This window comes from Meles meles, chromosome 9 (genome assembly GCF_922984935.1).
Source record: "Meles meles chromosome 9, mMelMel3.1 paternal haplotype, whole genome shotgun sequence".
Taxonomy (NCBI): Eukaryota; Metazoa; Chordata; class Mammalia; order Carnivora; family Mustelidae; genus Meles; species Meles meles.
This window is the reverse complement of record NC_060074.1, coordinates 67,027,099-67,043,754: the sequence shown is the minus strand read 5'-3', so window position 1 is coordinate 67,043,754 and position 16,656 is coordinate 67,027,099. Positions and strand designations below refer to the sequence as shown.

General features: G+C 33.8%; 1 protein-coding gene across 3 annotated transcripts in view; it reads right to left on the bottom strand.

The window, feature by feature from the left end:
• UBR3 (ubiquitin protein ligase E3 component n-recognin 3) overlaps positions 1-16,656 on the bottom strand; it is a 239,565-nt gene that overhangs the window by 130,923 nt on the left and 91,986 nt on the right. For all 3 annotated transcript variants that reach the window (XM_046018934.1, XM_046018937.1, XM_046018935.1), the window contains exons 19-23: positions 15,925-16,021; positions 9,665-9,806; positions 7,660-7,764; positions 6,431-6,604; positions 4,147-4,607 (exon numbers count right to left, since the gene is read on the bottom strand). In XM_046018934.1, the coding sequence (XP_045874890.1) occupies positions 4,147-4,607; positions 6,431-6,604; positions 7,660-7,764; positions 9,665-9,806; positions 15,925-16,021 (979 nt within the window). The remainder of the gene's footprint in view (positions 1-4,146; positions 4,608-6,430; positions 6,605-7,659; positions 7,765-9,664; positions 9,807-15,924; positions 16,022-16,656) is intronic.

The window sequence follows — 16,656 nt, the reverse complement described above, 5'->3', positions numbered from 1 at the left end:
TGTAGCAACATGGATGGGACTGGAAGAGATTATGCTGAGTGAAATAAGTCAAGTAGAGAGAGTCAATTATCATATGGTTTCGCTTATTTGTGGAGCATAAGGAATAACACGGAGGACATGGGGAGATGGAGAGGAGAAGTGAGTTGGGATAAATTGGAGGGGGAGATGAACCATGAGACTATGGACTCTGAGAAACAAACAGGGTTTTCAAAGGGAGGGGCGTGGGAGGTTGGGTGAGCTGGTGATAGGTATTAAGGAGGGCACGTATTGCATGGAGCACTGGTTGTGGTGCATAAACAATGAATTCTGGAACACTGAAAAGAAAAATAAATAAATAAAAATTTAAAAGAATAAAAAGAATAGGTCTTTCCTAAAAGAGAATGAGTAGAAGCCAGAGATTTCCCAGTTTCTACTAAAATTTCTTTCTTCCAAGTTTAGTTTGTTTCAAGTAAAAAAAAAATAAGAGTCTCAAATATGACAAAGAATAAAACTATATTCCAAACCTAAGCATAAATATTCCTTTGGATTAATACATCAATTATGAATTATTTATTATTTAGCCTATGCAGTGAGGAATTACTGAACTCTACATGTGAAACTAATGACGTTCTATATGGCTAACTGAATTTAATTTTTAAAAAATTAAATATATCCTCAAAGGACAAAAATTTGCACCACAGAAGAAATGGAAACAAACAAAGATGTGCTAGAGATGCTCGAAGCATTTTGTGGACCTCCAAAAATGCTGTCAGAAACAATACCATTGACAGAATACAAGTTTGGTCTCCTACATCACTATTCTGTAGATTTGTAAGTTTCTTATGTTTCTTTAATTAAAACAATCAGTTATGCCACTCTATAAATCACCTTTACATGTACATTTAGAGAATATCCATAAAAAATATTTCACATAATAATTCCATATACCAAACATAAGGAAGCCACAATGTAACTGCTTAGCACTAGTACTAAAATGCATGTCTACTCTCCCACAACCACATAAGCCTAGAAGATTGTAAGCTCCAGATAATTATGGCTGTAACCTTGATTTTACCCTTGTGAGACTGTGAATCAAGAACCCTGTCATACCACACCTACATGTCAATATACATTAACAGCGAGTAAACGAATGCTGTTTTAAACTGCTTAAAGAAAAAATATCCTCGCTTTCTGTGATTTGCATAAAAAAGAATATCAATTATTTTTCCCTTGTGAAATTTTTATTAACTTGGGTAATTCTTTTCTAAAATTGGGCATAAATGTAAATAAAAATGAAAAGACAAACAAGTTCTGGCAGATTTCATACAACCCAGGAATTTTCCATTATTATACCAGAGGTGGAAACACTGAGGTTGCATATTGTTATAACTGTCTAAAGGTTTCCTTCCTATTTGTATCTTATTTTCTATGGAGTTACTATTACGGAAGTGATGCCACGTTTGTCCATAGGTGAGGTAGCTGGGACTGTATCGCCATCAAGTGTTTATAAACTGTCTGGCCTTTAAAACTTAATCCAAAATCCAAGATAAATTGAGAAAAGATGTGAGAAGCATAGTGAGATTCAAATAAATTCGTCTTAATCTTTCACTGTCTGCTATAGAATTAGTTTCAAGGACTTGTCAATAACATCAACATTACCACTCAAAGGAAACAAAGCCCAAAAGGGAGGGGAAAAAAAAAAACAAAACACCTTTTTTCAGACTATTATTTATTACAACAGCATTAGAGCCTTTGCAAAAATGGCATCTGATCTACTCCAGTATCACATCTATTATGAGTAATTGTTACAAAATAAACCAAAATAACCAAATAAAATAAACTTTGATTCACTAAAAGTTTATCTTCTTTAAAAAAAGACATTATTCTAAGTATGTAAACCTGGTGATTCACAGACCTGTACCCCTGGGGATAAAAATACATTATATGTTTATTTAAAAAAATTAAAAAAAAAGGGGGGGGGGGCGCCTGGGTGGCTCAGTGGGTAAAAGCCTCTGCCTTCAGCTCAGGTCATGATCTCAGGGTCCTGGGATCAGGCCCCGCATTGGGTTCTCTACTCAGCAGGGAGCCCGCTTCCCTTCCTTTCTCTCTGGCTGCCTCTCTGCCTACCTGTGATCTCTGTCTGTCAAATAAATAAATAAAATCTTTAGTGTTGTGCAAAAAGAATGAATACTGTTACGCTGAAAAAATAAATAAAATGGGAAAAAATAAAAAAATAAATAAAAATAAAAATAAAAATAAAAAAATAAAAGACATAATTCTATAACCAAGAAAATATGACCAATTTAAGAGGTTAATAAAAATAAGAATTTTACCTCGATTTTCAACCTTCTAATTTTATCAGTAGATCTATTAAATCTTAGGCAGTTACTGATTCAAAATTAACGAACTGTCATATAAATTATATTTTAGTTATTTGTAACAACTCCTATTTATGAAGTACTCTAAGAAATAAAACTCTTCGGGGCGCCTGGGTGGCTCAGTGGGTTAAAGCCTCTGCCTTCGGCCCGGGTCATAATCCCAGGGTCCTGGAATCGAGCCCCGCATCAGGCTCTCTGCTCAGCGGGGAGCCTGCTTCCTCCTCTCTCTCTGCCTGCCTCTCTGCCTACTTGTGATCTCTGTCTGTCAAATAAATAAAATCTTTAAAAAAAATAAATAAAACTCTTCTACATTCTTTTTTTTCTAAGATAGATGGATTGATTTGAGAAAGAGAGAGCAGGAGTGCAAGGGAGGGGCAGAAGGAGAGAGAGGAGCAGACAGCCCAATGCAGGGCTCAATTCCAGGACTCTGGGATCATAACCTGAGCTGAAGGCAGACACCTAACCGACTGAGCCACCTAGGCACATTCTCCTACATTCTTCATCTACTGAAGGCTTTTATATATACTTTTAATATAAATTATCTGTAACAAATTTAACTGCATCAGAAATGAAGTACAACTATATATGTGATTTAAATTGCTCCTGATAGTTACCAAAGGACAACCTCCTAACTACTGAATGAGATGGAACTGCCAATCTTATCTGAACTTCTGTAGTGTAATCTCATTGTTTCTTCCCTTCTCAACCCCCTTGAACACCACTCTCCACAGTGTTTCTCCTCTTTCACTCTACCCATCCCTTTCCAGTCACCTTTATAGGTATTCCTTTCTCAGTTATTCCCTTTAATGTTTTTTTCTTATTCTATAAAAGCTTTATAGTAAGTGTTCTCATTTCTTACTATACACACTCTTCCATATAAGCCTTTAACTACTTACCTATATGCCCACATCTAAAGTGCTAACTCGGAATTCTCCCCTAAGTCTCAAACCCTTTATCTGACTGGACATCTTCACCTGGATGTCCTCTTTAAATTCAGTAATGGACAAAACCGAGTATGATCAACTTTACTGCTAAGCCTAAGTCTCTCTTATCTTGGTCCCCATCCTCCCCTATACTGGTAAACAGGAACATTATCCAAGAAAGATTTTTATTTTTAAATACAAATATTACAATTTAACAGGGGCATCTAGCTGGCTAGGATGGTAGAGCAAGCAACTCTTGATCTCAGGGTCATGAGTTTGAACCCCACATAAGGGGTAGAATTCACTTAAAAAAATTCTTTTAATTTAAAAAAAAATTAAGTACATTATGATTTAACAACAAATTAAAAGCAACCTGAAGTTCTAAAAGCTAGAGCTATAAGTATGTTTTGAAACATTACTTGTTCAATAACTAGTGATCATTTGTTGGAAAGATTGGAAAAGGCTAAAAAAAAAACCCAAAACCATCAAATTTTTATTCTGAGAAATACTAGGGTATTTTTTTTAAATTTTCTGTTCTCATTTAAAGTTGAATTGAGGATAGTTTTTTAAAGTAGCAGAATTGTTAGGTAACCTACAAAGAGCAATTTTTCTAAAAGGGGCTGCCTACAAGTTTAGGGTAATAATTTAACGCTGGGGTCATAAACTCTGGTCTTTTCACCCCCAACTAACTCAAGCATAATACATGCCCAAGCATTGACTGTGTTTGGTTCCCTTTATCTTACAAAGGAATCAGCTATGACTATAGATGTTAAACATCCAGGTGATTAGCCTCAGATGGCCAAAAAAGGAGATCAAATCTTCAACTGTACCAGACAACATGTTTAAAACATCAAAATAAAAATTACCTTTCTTCTTTGTCCAGTGTTTTCTTCTCTGCTGCAGTGATTTTTTTGGGTGGTACAGGAGGGGTCACTTTTCTACATATCTCTTCAATGATGCGCTTGTTCATTCTGCTTTGCAATGCAGCTTTTAGTAAAATTCTTTCTACTGCAGTTATACCATCTCCATGATTATATTTAGGAATTTCTGGTTGGATTAAAATTTCTATGTCATCAAGCCAAGGAGGATAGTAGGAATTTTGTTTTCCTGAGAGTTTGTGATGAAGTTTAATTAACAAAGACAATATGCTTTCTTTGATTTCCAAAATGGCTGTAGTTAACTGTGGAGCCGAACCAGGAGCAGACCATTTACTTGAAGTTTTGGGACGAACCACCTGATTTGCTTCACTGCTACTGCGATTGATGATCTCTTGAAACTTCTTTCTACGCTCTGCTACTAAGCTGAAAACTTGAGCTGTACCAGAATTCTACCGTTAAAAAAGGGAAAGAAAATCAAGAGAGTTATTCAGTGTTAAGTGTAAAAATGTATTAGCGCTACAATGTTCAAAGTTTTATCTGAGGATTTATTCAATAGATTTGCCCTTCGAGTAAGTCTATCCTTTACCTCTATTTAGTCTCATTCAATCTGGAAACAATTCTGAGGAGAAAGACGGCTATTCACAGTAACACCTATTTCTCAGCCTCCTAGGCCTATCTACTAGGAAAAACAAAGCCTGAGTAGTATCTATAGCCATATTAAAGAGGAATCATACACTAAGTTCCTCACCAGTTTACAGGAATAAAAGATGTTCCACCACTATTCATCAAGACTACTATATTCTTCGAATATAACATTGCATGTCAACTATACTTCTACTAAAAAAAAAAAAAAGAATACTATACTCTTCACTAACTTGTATAAGACTGCTACATTTTCTAGTTAAGTAAATTATAAATTTTTTCCTAAATTAATGGATCTGAACTACTAATTAATTTCATTTCTACAGAACTTCAAAGTTTGAAAATTACTTCTAACACACACTTAGTTACTAAAAGGAAATATAAAGATGAAAAACCAAACTGATTTGTGTCATATCTGAATACCACTATAATTTGTTATTTGAACAGATTTTAAATATTTCTCTCAATAATTTATCTTCTAAACAGTCTTTTGTTCAAGCAGTCAAGCTGCATCAGAGCTCTTAGAAATCATCTTTTAATTAGGATATGAGTCAATTTAATGGATTTAATTTTTTTTAAGCAAGCAATGAAAGAATGCTCCAGTATCAGTTGAGCTTTTATGAGCTAAATTATAGTATACACTATTTTTTAACATCCAAACTATTTGTCAAAGTACTCTGTACCAACATTAGAGGCAAAAGCTGCTTCTTATTAAGATTTCAATTTAATCAAAATTCTTTATGGTGTTCACAGTAAAAATATGTTGTCAAAGGCAAAGAAAGCTCCTATAAATGGACCCTACTAAGAGAAACATCTGATGCAGTGCTCTCTACCCACAAAAATAGATTGTACAGATTAGAGGTGATTAAGTTTAGTTACTTGGCATGTCATTTTAAGCTTTTTCATTTCTGCCTTTTAAAAATTAGTTAATTAGCTACATGCAATGAAAAGGTGGTTTTCAAACTAAATCCAAATACACAATATATTAAGATTTGTATGGGCTTATTTTATCAAAGTTAATTAATTGCCTTAGAAGCAAAAAAAAAAAAAAGAAACTATAAATGGACATGCTGCCAGCAATTAAAGATTAAATTTATTTTGATTTAGGAAACATTCATTTTTAAGATGTTAGTAACAATGCTAAATGCAAACAGACCCAAATGTGCTGTTTATAATTTGTCCAAAATCCTAAGAAATACACACTATTAAATACTACGTATTTTTTTAACTTCAGTAATATGAATTTTCTTTAAAATTAAGCCTAAATCACTATACAAAAACACACACACAGTAAACTTTTTTTTAGTTTAACCATATTAAACACACACATATACACACAAATACTTCAAAGTGTTTTTCTGATTTCCAGTTAAAGCCATATTGCTAGTTAATGCAAATATTATATACATCTACCTCTCTTTGAAGAACTTTTGGCCTTCGTGAACTCTGGCAGATTAAAGGAAAAAGATGGGTGAGGAAGAAGTTGCTTAGATATATAATAGGAAACAAAAGACAATTTAAAGTTACCTAAAACCACATTTTTCTTTTGAGTATCATAGGATGATCTAAACAATATACCCCAACATAACATTGAGTCTTCCCTTTTTATCTTTCTCTCCTCTACACTTACTTGTAAAGAACTCAAGCTGTCAGAGCTGGTACTTGCAAGTGAGTCTCTCTTCACTTCCGGAGCAGTCTCTGGAACTCTCACCCTAACATAGTTTATAAAGTGTCGCATGTTTGACACTAAGTTACTACCAGGAAACCAACTGTCGTGACAACGTTCTGGTCCACACACTGATGCCTAAAACATGAACATAATGAATATGAAACCTTGCCAAATCTGCTGTAACATACAAAGTAGATGTAAGCAGCCCAAACAATCATCCACTGCCTGTCTTATTTCCAAATCCTTTACAGTCTCATCTTCAATATATATATTATAAAGTGCTAATAAACACAAATCCAAACATAAAATATAAGAATAAATTTCTCAATACTAATATGGGTAAGTCCAATGGAAGTCAGCTAAATTTCTCCTCAAAAAAAAAAAAAAAAACAACATTTTTCAATCTGGAAATACTTAACAGTACAGAATATTTTTCAGCATCTATTAGTAATAACTCATAATATAGTCAAGTAATCCTAATGTGGACTAATTGCAGAAGAAAGTCTGAAAAATCAAAGTCTGACCTAGTCTTAGGGAAATATTAATGATCTTTGAATATCTATGAAAGAATGTATGTTGATTCAACTTAGACAACAACATACTGCCTAGTCTTTTTACTTGTTTGTTTTTGCTGTTACTATGCTGTGCTATATATACTTCGTCTTTTTGGAGAGAAGGAATAAAGGGAATCTTACACTTGTAAAATCAATTTCTAGTAACAACTGTTTTTATGGAAATGATACTTCTAAAGTCCTATAACATATTAACAACTTATATTCTTGAATACTTTAAAAATTCTCCCATATTTACTTCATATGCTTAAAACATTCCCAAAAAGAATTTGCTACTCAAAAATAATCCCTAATCAAATTATTAGGCATTCTAGATGGAAATCCTAACATAACAATTATTTGTCAGTAGTCAATGTTATGAGCATAACACCAAAAGTGCACTAACCCCTTTTCTTAGATCTGTATTTTATGAATTATAAATTTCAAATTCAATAATATTGTAAGTAGAGGGAAACCTCTAAAAGAATATATTTATTTGAAGATCAAAAAGGGCCTTTTCCAGTAGTTAAGAGTATCTTCTGTGTATGATGAATCCATAAATACATTTCCAGATGACACACTACCTTTGTTAAGGCATTTTATAATTTTAATATTTAAAAACATAAGAAACTAACTTACCTCTTCATCTGATTCCTCTTCAGCTGAATTTTCAAGTCCTAATTCAATCAGATACAAAACCATGCAGAGTACATGTTCTGACAGATTTTGATGATCCATCAAAATCTTTAAAGAGGGAAAAAATGCCTCATAATTACTTTTTCTGCACAATATATTTTATCCAAAAATATGTTGTTATAGATGAAAATGACATAATAATTATATATAAATAAATGTACAGCATGATCAGAAAATAAGTAAAGCTACATCTTGGTGAAAGACAAACTAAAATCAAAAGAACAGGTTCCTTCTCAAGATCACACAGTATTTTAAACAATATCTAGAAATACTGGTTCATGGATTCCTAAAGGTAATACATTAAGTAGTCCACTAAATCCATCATTATATACTAGTATCTAATAAAATAATTTAACAAGAAGGTTTTGCATCCTCGTTTGCTGATACTCTTTCTCCTTATGACCAAAATACCAGATAAGTAAGTGTACTAAATAGGATAATTCATGCAAATGTATTTAGCATAGCACCTGGCATATAACTGGAAGCAAAATAAATATTTATGGAGTATTCACGTTCTTAAAATGTCTCTAAAATTAAAGTTCCCAGCCTGAGTATTTTCTGCAGATGAGTATATGTATGTATAAGTATGTGGTTTATATGGGTGAGAAAAGAAAAAGGAATGCAACTAGGTAAGAGAGGCTTCTTTGAGGAAACATTGATAAATCTGACTTTATGTGGATTACACATTGCAAGCTTTACATAGCTTATGCAAGATTTCAGGGCTACTAACCTACAACAATCATTCATTCAATATGACACAACAAACTACTACCTGGAAGATACCTAAAATACCCTAAGGAAAAAAATGGCCTGGCAGCCATCATGTTTCCTCACTATAAGAAACCCCTTTGGCCAAATGACGGAAGGGGTACAAAGAGGAGGTTCTGTGGGAATACCTTGCTAGCTGCAGGTGAGACTGTAGAGAGTACAAAAGAGGACATTCTAGAATGGGCCTCATAGAAACTGCCCAAATGGCTGGGAAGGCTTAAAAAAGGACTTGTCACCAAAGAGCTAATTTATTCGCACTAAAGAACAATGACTTTCAGTTAGCTGCCTTTATAATGTTTATTTTGACTACTAAGAAGGCTTTTCTGTTCATCTTTGGCACAGTGGTGAAGTCAGTAAACTTTCATAATCTTTTAAAAACCTGTTTTATACAAATTCTGTATATACCTAGCTATTTGACCTTGAGCAACAGATTCTGGCCTTAGTTTTCTCATCTGTATAACTGGAACAATAGACCAGAATTGTGAGGATTAAACACGGTAACATCTACAATTTGTGTAATACAGTATCTATCCATTGTTGTTCCACAAACAGTAGGCAGGTAGGGCAGATGGTGGGAGGAACAGCCTCAGGAGGAGGTGACTGTAGGCTGGGAGGCAACAGAGATCATCCCTTCTAATCCCACTATTTACAGAGAGGAAACCAAGGCTCAGCCACACACCCAGCGAGTATGAACAACACTGGAACAGATTTCAGACTCCCAACTATTACCTGTCATTACTACACTGCCTCTTCTTGATAAATAAAACATTACTAACTAACTTCAAATAAATTTTGGCTTGAAATCTTACAACGGTGAATCCTACAGTTTCAAATGAGTAATCTAAAAGCTAAGAAAAAAATGACTAAGAATAATTCTCTGAGTTTTATTAACATATTCTATATTAATGTTTTTTAACATTATCTGAAACTGGGTAAGATGAATAGTTTCCCATGAAGAATGGTGTAGTTACTCCACTTTCAACTTAGAATTCACATATATGTGTTTATGACACATCCTCACACACCTTTAATATGAATAGTATTTAGTATAAATACACTTTGCTTTATAAAGAGTACTTTTATGTACTCTTTTATGTAAATATTATCTGTTAACACTTTTATTTGAAAATTATGGAAATTAATTCTAATCTGAATCTTTCTATTCAAATTACTACTGTACCTTGTAAAGCAGAGTGAATAGCACAATGTGTAAAGTTTTACAGTGCAAAAGTCTCATGAGACCTTTATAGCTAGGATGCAGTGGTGTCCTTTTCTTATAGGGAGGCCAGGGATTTCCAGGGAATTTTCCACTCTGTTTTAAACTGTAAAAATAAAGCAAAACTAAAATTAGATCATAGATTTAAGATTAAACTGTGGTTTAAATAGTTTTCTATAATTTTTTTCATATTTTTCTATGCAGTACCATTTTTAATTAAATTGCTCAAAAATGCCAAACAGATAGCTATTCTTTCATAATAAACATGTTTATAGAATAAAAATGAGTAGGGAGACCTAAGCTGAAAACTAGAAAAAATAAATATGAGGGGCACCTGGGTGGCTCAGTGGGTAAAAGCCTCTGCCTTTGGCTCTGGTCATGATCCCATGGTCCTGGGATTGAGCCCCACATCGGGTTCTCTGTCAGCAGGAAGCCTGCTTCCACCCTCTCTCTCTGCCTGCCTCTCTGCCTACTTGTAATCTCTGTCGGTCAAATAAACAAACAAAATCTTAAAAAAAAAAGGCACTAAACTAAATGTGATTACCAATGATTTTAAAGTCCTTGAGCAGACAGATCTCAAGGTATTAGGCTCATACAAGGTTTAGAGATTCCACATAAAGCTGATACCTTTGAAAAGCTGCACCCTCAAATAACAGCAGACTCAAAACACAAAAGGCAAAGTCTGAGAGAATTACACAAGAAACTGACAAATTCACAAACATAATAAAGGATATTAACACATTTCTAACAAAAAGCCTAAGAAAATAAATTGATTAGGATGTTGAAGACTGTTTTTAAAGATTTATTTATTTATTTGATGAGAGAGAATGTGCATGCGGGAGGAGGAGGGGGAGAGAATCTCAAGCAGACTCCCCACTGAGCACAGAGCCACACACAGGGTTTGACCTCACAACCCTCTGATCATGACCTGAGCCAAAATGAAGAGTCGGATACTTAACTGACTGAGCCACTCAGGAGCCCCAGGATTTTGAAGGTTTTTAAATATCATTAACAAGCTTGAACCAAAGACATTTATTTAAAGAACATCCAATAATTAGAGAATACATATAATCTTAAGTGCATTTAGACTATTTAGGGAAATTAACAAAATATTAGAATTGAAAGTAAATTTCAAAAAATACCAAAAGAATGGATATATGTGCCACAATCACTTGTCACAAAGCAAATAAAATTAGAAATCCACTGAATGATAACCCAAAACTTCAGACACGTAGACATTTTATAACACGATGCTCTTAGAAATTCATACATAATTAAAATCATAATAGAAAAATTTAAAAATTTAGAACTCAAACTATACAGAAAAAAGTTGTGAAATACAAATTCAGTTGTAGAATACAACTAAAGCAGTACTTAGAAGGAAACTCCCAGTATTAAATGTGTTTGTTTTTGTAAAATGTCAAAAACTAAGTGTATAAGGGAGAAAATCCAAACTAAATTGAAAGAAGATAATAATAAAGAAGAAAAAAGTACAAAATAGAAAACAAGGGGGAAAAGGAAGAAATAACAAAATCAAAGTTTATTCTTAAAAAAAAAAGTAAAAACTGGCAGTCCCTCTGATAAGACGATGAGGAATAAGAAACACCAAACACAAATAAATAAAAGGAATGAAAAAAGGCAAAGACAATTTTTAATTACTATATATTAAGACAAAATGTTTCCTAGAAAAATATAACTTAACCATCCCTTTCAAAAAGAAATTAAAATCCTAAGACTATAAGCTTTAAAGAAGGTGATTTAGTTTTAAAACTACAACCCCCTCAAAAAAAAAGAGGCCAGGTAGTTGAATACGCAAGTTCTATCAAAACTTCAAGAAACAGCTACCTAAGAAAGAATGAAGCTGGACCACTACCTTATACCGTATGTAAAAATTAACTCAAAATGCATCAAAGACTTAAATACAAGAGCTAAAACTATAAAAACTCTTAGAAGAAAACATAGGCATAAGTCTTCATAACTTGGATTAAGCAACAGATACGACACCAAAAGCACAAGCAACAAAAGAAAAAACTAGATAAATTGAACTTCATTAAAATTAACTTTTGTGCATCAAAATACATTCAAAAGGTGAAAAGATAACCCGAAACCCATAGAATAGTAGAAAATATTTACAAATCCTATTTCTGTGTTACTAGTCATAATATATAAAGAGCTCTTAAAATTTAATAGTGAAAAGATACTCCAATTAAAAAATGCACAAAGGATCTGGACAGTTCTCCAAAGATGATACAGAAATGGCCAATAAACACATGAAAATATGCTCAACATCATCAGCCATCAAGGTAATGCAAATCAATACTACAATGAGATACTACTTGACACCCACAAGGATGGCTATCATCAAAAAGATTATAAGTGTTAGTAAGAGAAAGAGAAACTGGAATCCTCATACCCTGCTGATGGGAAAGTATAAAGCTAAAGCTGCCTTGGGAAACAATCTGGTAGTCCTTTGACAATTAAACATAGAGGGGCGCCTGCGTGGCTCAGTTAGTTAAGTAAGGTTAAGTGAGCTTCCTGCTCAGTGGGGAGCCTGCTTCTCCCTCTATACCACCCCCCTCATTCACCCTCATGATCTCTCTTGCCATCCGCAACAACAGGGATGGAGCTAGAGAGTATTACGCTAAGCAAAATTGGCCAGTCAGAGAAAGACAAATACAAATTGATTTCACTCATATGTGGAATTTAAGAAACAAAACAAGGAAGCAAAGGGGGAAAAAAGTAAGAAAGAGAGAGAGACAAATTAAGAAATGAGTCCTTAAGTATAGAGAACAAACTGATAGTTACCAGAGGGAGGTGGATGAGGGGCAAAGGGGAAGAATGGGTTAAACAGATGATATGGACTAAGGAGTGCTCTTGTGATGAGAACCTGGAGATGTATGGTGTTGCTGAATCACACTATATTATATACCTAAAACTAATATAACATTGTATGCTAACTGGAATTAAAATAAAACTTAAAAAGATGGCATTTCACCAAATTAATCTATGAATTAATCTAAATGCTATTGATTAACTTTAATCAACACAATTTCAATCAAAATCCAATTATGTTTCATCATTAAGTTTCATATGATCATCATAAAATTCTAGGCAAAGAGCCAAGAATAAATAACTATTGTAAACAAAAAAGAGAAGAAAGGAGGAGAATGAAGAGAAGAAGAGAAGAAGAAAAACTTAACAATATTTGTGATAGTATGGAATTAACTTACAAACTGAACAAAAGAGATACAGATCTATACACATAAAGGTACCTGATACAGTCAAGTACCTTTATTAACAGTAGTTATGTTCTATAAAATCACCACAAACATTTAATTATTGCTCCCAGAAGAAATACAGGATTAGGTTCCTGTAAGTCTGAGGTCAATTTTGTAAATCGAAATTCCATTTGCATTACATTTGTCAATGTCCTTGTAAATCAAGACACTCCTATCAACAATGAAAAATCTGCTTTTTCACGGGACCCTTTTCTAACTCTTAGCAAGTATTTTTAAAATTCTTCCACCTCATGATCTACAAAACCTGCCTTGCCTGTATATTTAACATTTTTCACATTATACTACCTTACTACCTTTTGAAACAGGAAGCCAGCCAAGCACTAGCAAAAAAAGGTTTAACATTTTTCCTGACCCGTGCTAAACATGAAAGGAATTTCTTTGGCTTTCAGCCTCACAACAAAGCTATCCGCTACACTTTTTTATGAATCTTCATTCATGAGTCCACAAATTTAGCTTTTAACCTTCCCATAGCTTCATCACACACTGCAAGTGTTATTTTAACACTTTTTGGGAATGACCTCATGTACAGATCAGTGAATTTCCTCTACCTCTTTCTGAATGTACCATATTAGTGATTCATTACCACTGAAGTCACAGCCAACAGCACTATAATCCATGAATGAACAAAGCATATCTAACAATGAATTTTCTCTGTAAGGCACATCAAATCCTACTGGCCCTTAGGAACACCAGACAGCACTTCGGTATTAGATTTGGGGGCCACTTTAAATAGCAAAATCAAACAAAAAGAACAAAAATGCAAAAACATAGTATTAAATACACCACAAAAAGATACTTGATTAAAGTATGAGAGCTGAAAGAGAGGGCAGAACTTGGCTCTGTTCAACCTCAGCTGATGCACTCTGCATGTTCATACACACCTGCAAATACCCAGGAAAAACTACAAGTATTGATTGTGGATTTAAAACTTTAGCAAGTAGCCAAATTTGCAAATAAAGAATTTGCAAACAATGAGGATCCACTATAAATGACAGAATTAGCATATTACAAATCAGTAAGAAAGGAATGAATCACTACCACAAACAAAAATCAATTCCAGATGGATTAGAGATCTAAATGTAAAAAAGAAAACTTGAGAACTAATAAACTTTAGACGACCTAATAGAAAAACTGGCAAAAAAAATCCATACACAGTTCTCACAGCAAGAAACATGGAAAGAAATCAATAGATTTTTTAAAAGCTCAATCTCACCTAGTAATCCAGGCAATGCAAATTAAAGTGAGTTACAAATTCAGCACTTGAAGTTAAAAATCAAAGAATGAATGTAAGTACCCAAAACTCCAACAGAACTATAGTGATGGTCTTTTTTAAAGGACAAAAGCCACAAAGATGGGGCAAGACACACACACACACACACACACACACACACACTCTCTCTCTCTCTCTCTCTCTCTCTCTCTCTCTCTTTGTTAACGAGGAAGCATATGGACACCTGGTAAACTCATCTAGTAGCGTTAAGAAAACCAAATCACAAGGCAATGGGGAAAGCTGAGCTTCAATCCACGTAACACCACAGAATCCTCAAAAGGCTCAGAAACCGGCAGCACCTGGTACCTTGGTTAACTGGAGACAGATGATTAGAAGTGCTCTCCCAGGGGTACATGGGTGGCTCAGTCAGTTAAGGGTCTGCCTTCCATTCACGTTTTGATCCCAGGATTCTGGGATCAGCCCCGCATCAGGCTCCCTGCTCAGTGGGGAGTCTGCTTCTCCCTCCCTCTGCCGCTCCCCTGCTTGTGCGCATGTGCTCGCTCTCTCTCTCAAACAAAATCTTTTTTAAAAAAGAGAGTATGAAGAACCTCAGACTATTTCTCCAAGGGTTTTAGAGAAAGGTAGAGAGAGATGCTGATGGCTGTACTAGGTGTTGCTTTCTGTCTTTGTTTTGAAGAGGAGGGGTCTGCTAAAACTCTACATTACAAACTACTTCAGATATATCTGTGATGGATCAAAAATTCAACATCTATCTATTACTGCAAAGTCTTGGCCAAAGAGAAGTTTCAATTATACCTAATATCTATATTTATACTTGGATAGACAAATATTTTCTCAAGATCAAAGAAATTTTTATCATTTAAAACTTGTTTTAAAAAATAAAAATAAAGGGGGTGCCTAGGTGGCTCATTGGGTTAAAACCTCTGCCTTCGGCTCAGGTCATGATCTCAGGGTCCTGGGATCGAGCCCCACATCCGGCTCTCTGCTCATCAGGGAGCCTGCTTCCTCCTCTCTCTCCCTGCCTGCCTCTCTGCCTACTTGTGGTCTTCCTCTCTCTGTCAAATACATAAATAAAATCTTAAAAAAATAAAATAAAAAATAAATTTGTTTTAAAATATCTAATATATGCTTTAGAAAAGCAGATAAAAGATATTATATGATGTTCAGCAATACAACATTTTTAAAAGTCTACAAAAACAACAAACAAAAATGAATTCTTCATTGAAAAGATATTCTTCAAAACTTTTTTCTGCAATCATTTTGAACCACTTTGTTAAATATTTACAAGTAAAATTCAATTTGCTTTAGCTATTTTCCCAGTTGTGAAAAACACAGCAACATCACCACACTTTTTGTAAATACTCATCATCTCTGATAGCAGACAATTTTATTCTCTTAACTTGTGCCTCCTCTACTGGTTTAAAAGTAGAACAACATAAAACCAGTTTTGCATCCGACTGGTCAAATAGCAACTGTGTTTTTTTTTAATTTATGTCTATTTCTGACATTTCATAAAATTTAGATTCTGCATCAAGAATCTTGAGAACAAAAATATCTGGCAGATTTTTTTAATCTCAAACTATTTTCTCTCCTAAAGATTAAGAGATATAGCATATCACATTTGTGTTATAACTGGAATTTTTCTACATAAATAGAAAACATCCATTATTAGACTAATATAACAACAGACTTACAATGCTGTGTATCTGTCCATTGCAGATTGCACATCTCTACGGTAAACTGTTCGAAGAATGACCATGACAGGGTCAAACTCCTGATCCCAGACTTCAGCTATTATTCAAAAGAAAGTAGAAACAAAACACTGACTTCAGTCAATCCTTGATGACTAAGTACATTTAAGTATATTTTAAATTCATAAGATGGGATAGTTTGATTTGATTATATATTTGCTTTAATAAGCCTGATATTGTGACTACTTTCCTAAGTCAAAAATCATAATTTCATCATTATGAATATTAAGTCAGCAAGAACTAACGAGCAAAAACTATTATAATGTAAAAAAGGTGTTATAATGTGATAAAGCTTTACCATAAAGGTTTAGTTCATCTTTTTTTGGTAAAGTGCCAACAGAATGTAAGAAACACAACGCATTAACAACTTTGAAAATATTCAGAGATATAAATATGAAAACGAAATTTAAAAACTACTAATCTATTGATTTTCAAGAGTCTTACTTTGTAATATTTTGGTTTGTAAAAGTTGAGCATTGATCACCTTACCGTCTTCACAGTTAGGAACCATCACCTTATGTATGGTATGTGTATAACTGGTCTGGTGATTTTAAGTACACAGATGATTTTAAGTGTACAAAGATTTTCATTTTAATAACTATACAATTATAACATATATTAGGAAATTATACATTGCATATAAAACCCATAATCTCACTAATAATCATGCTCAGC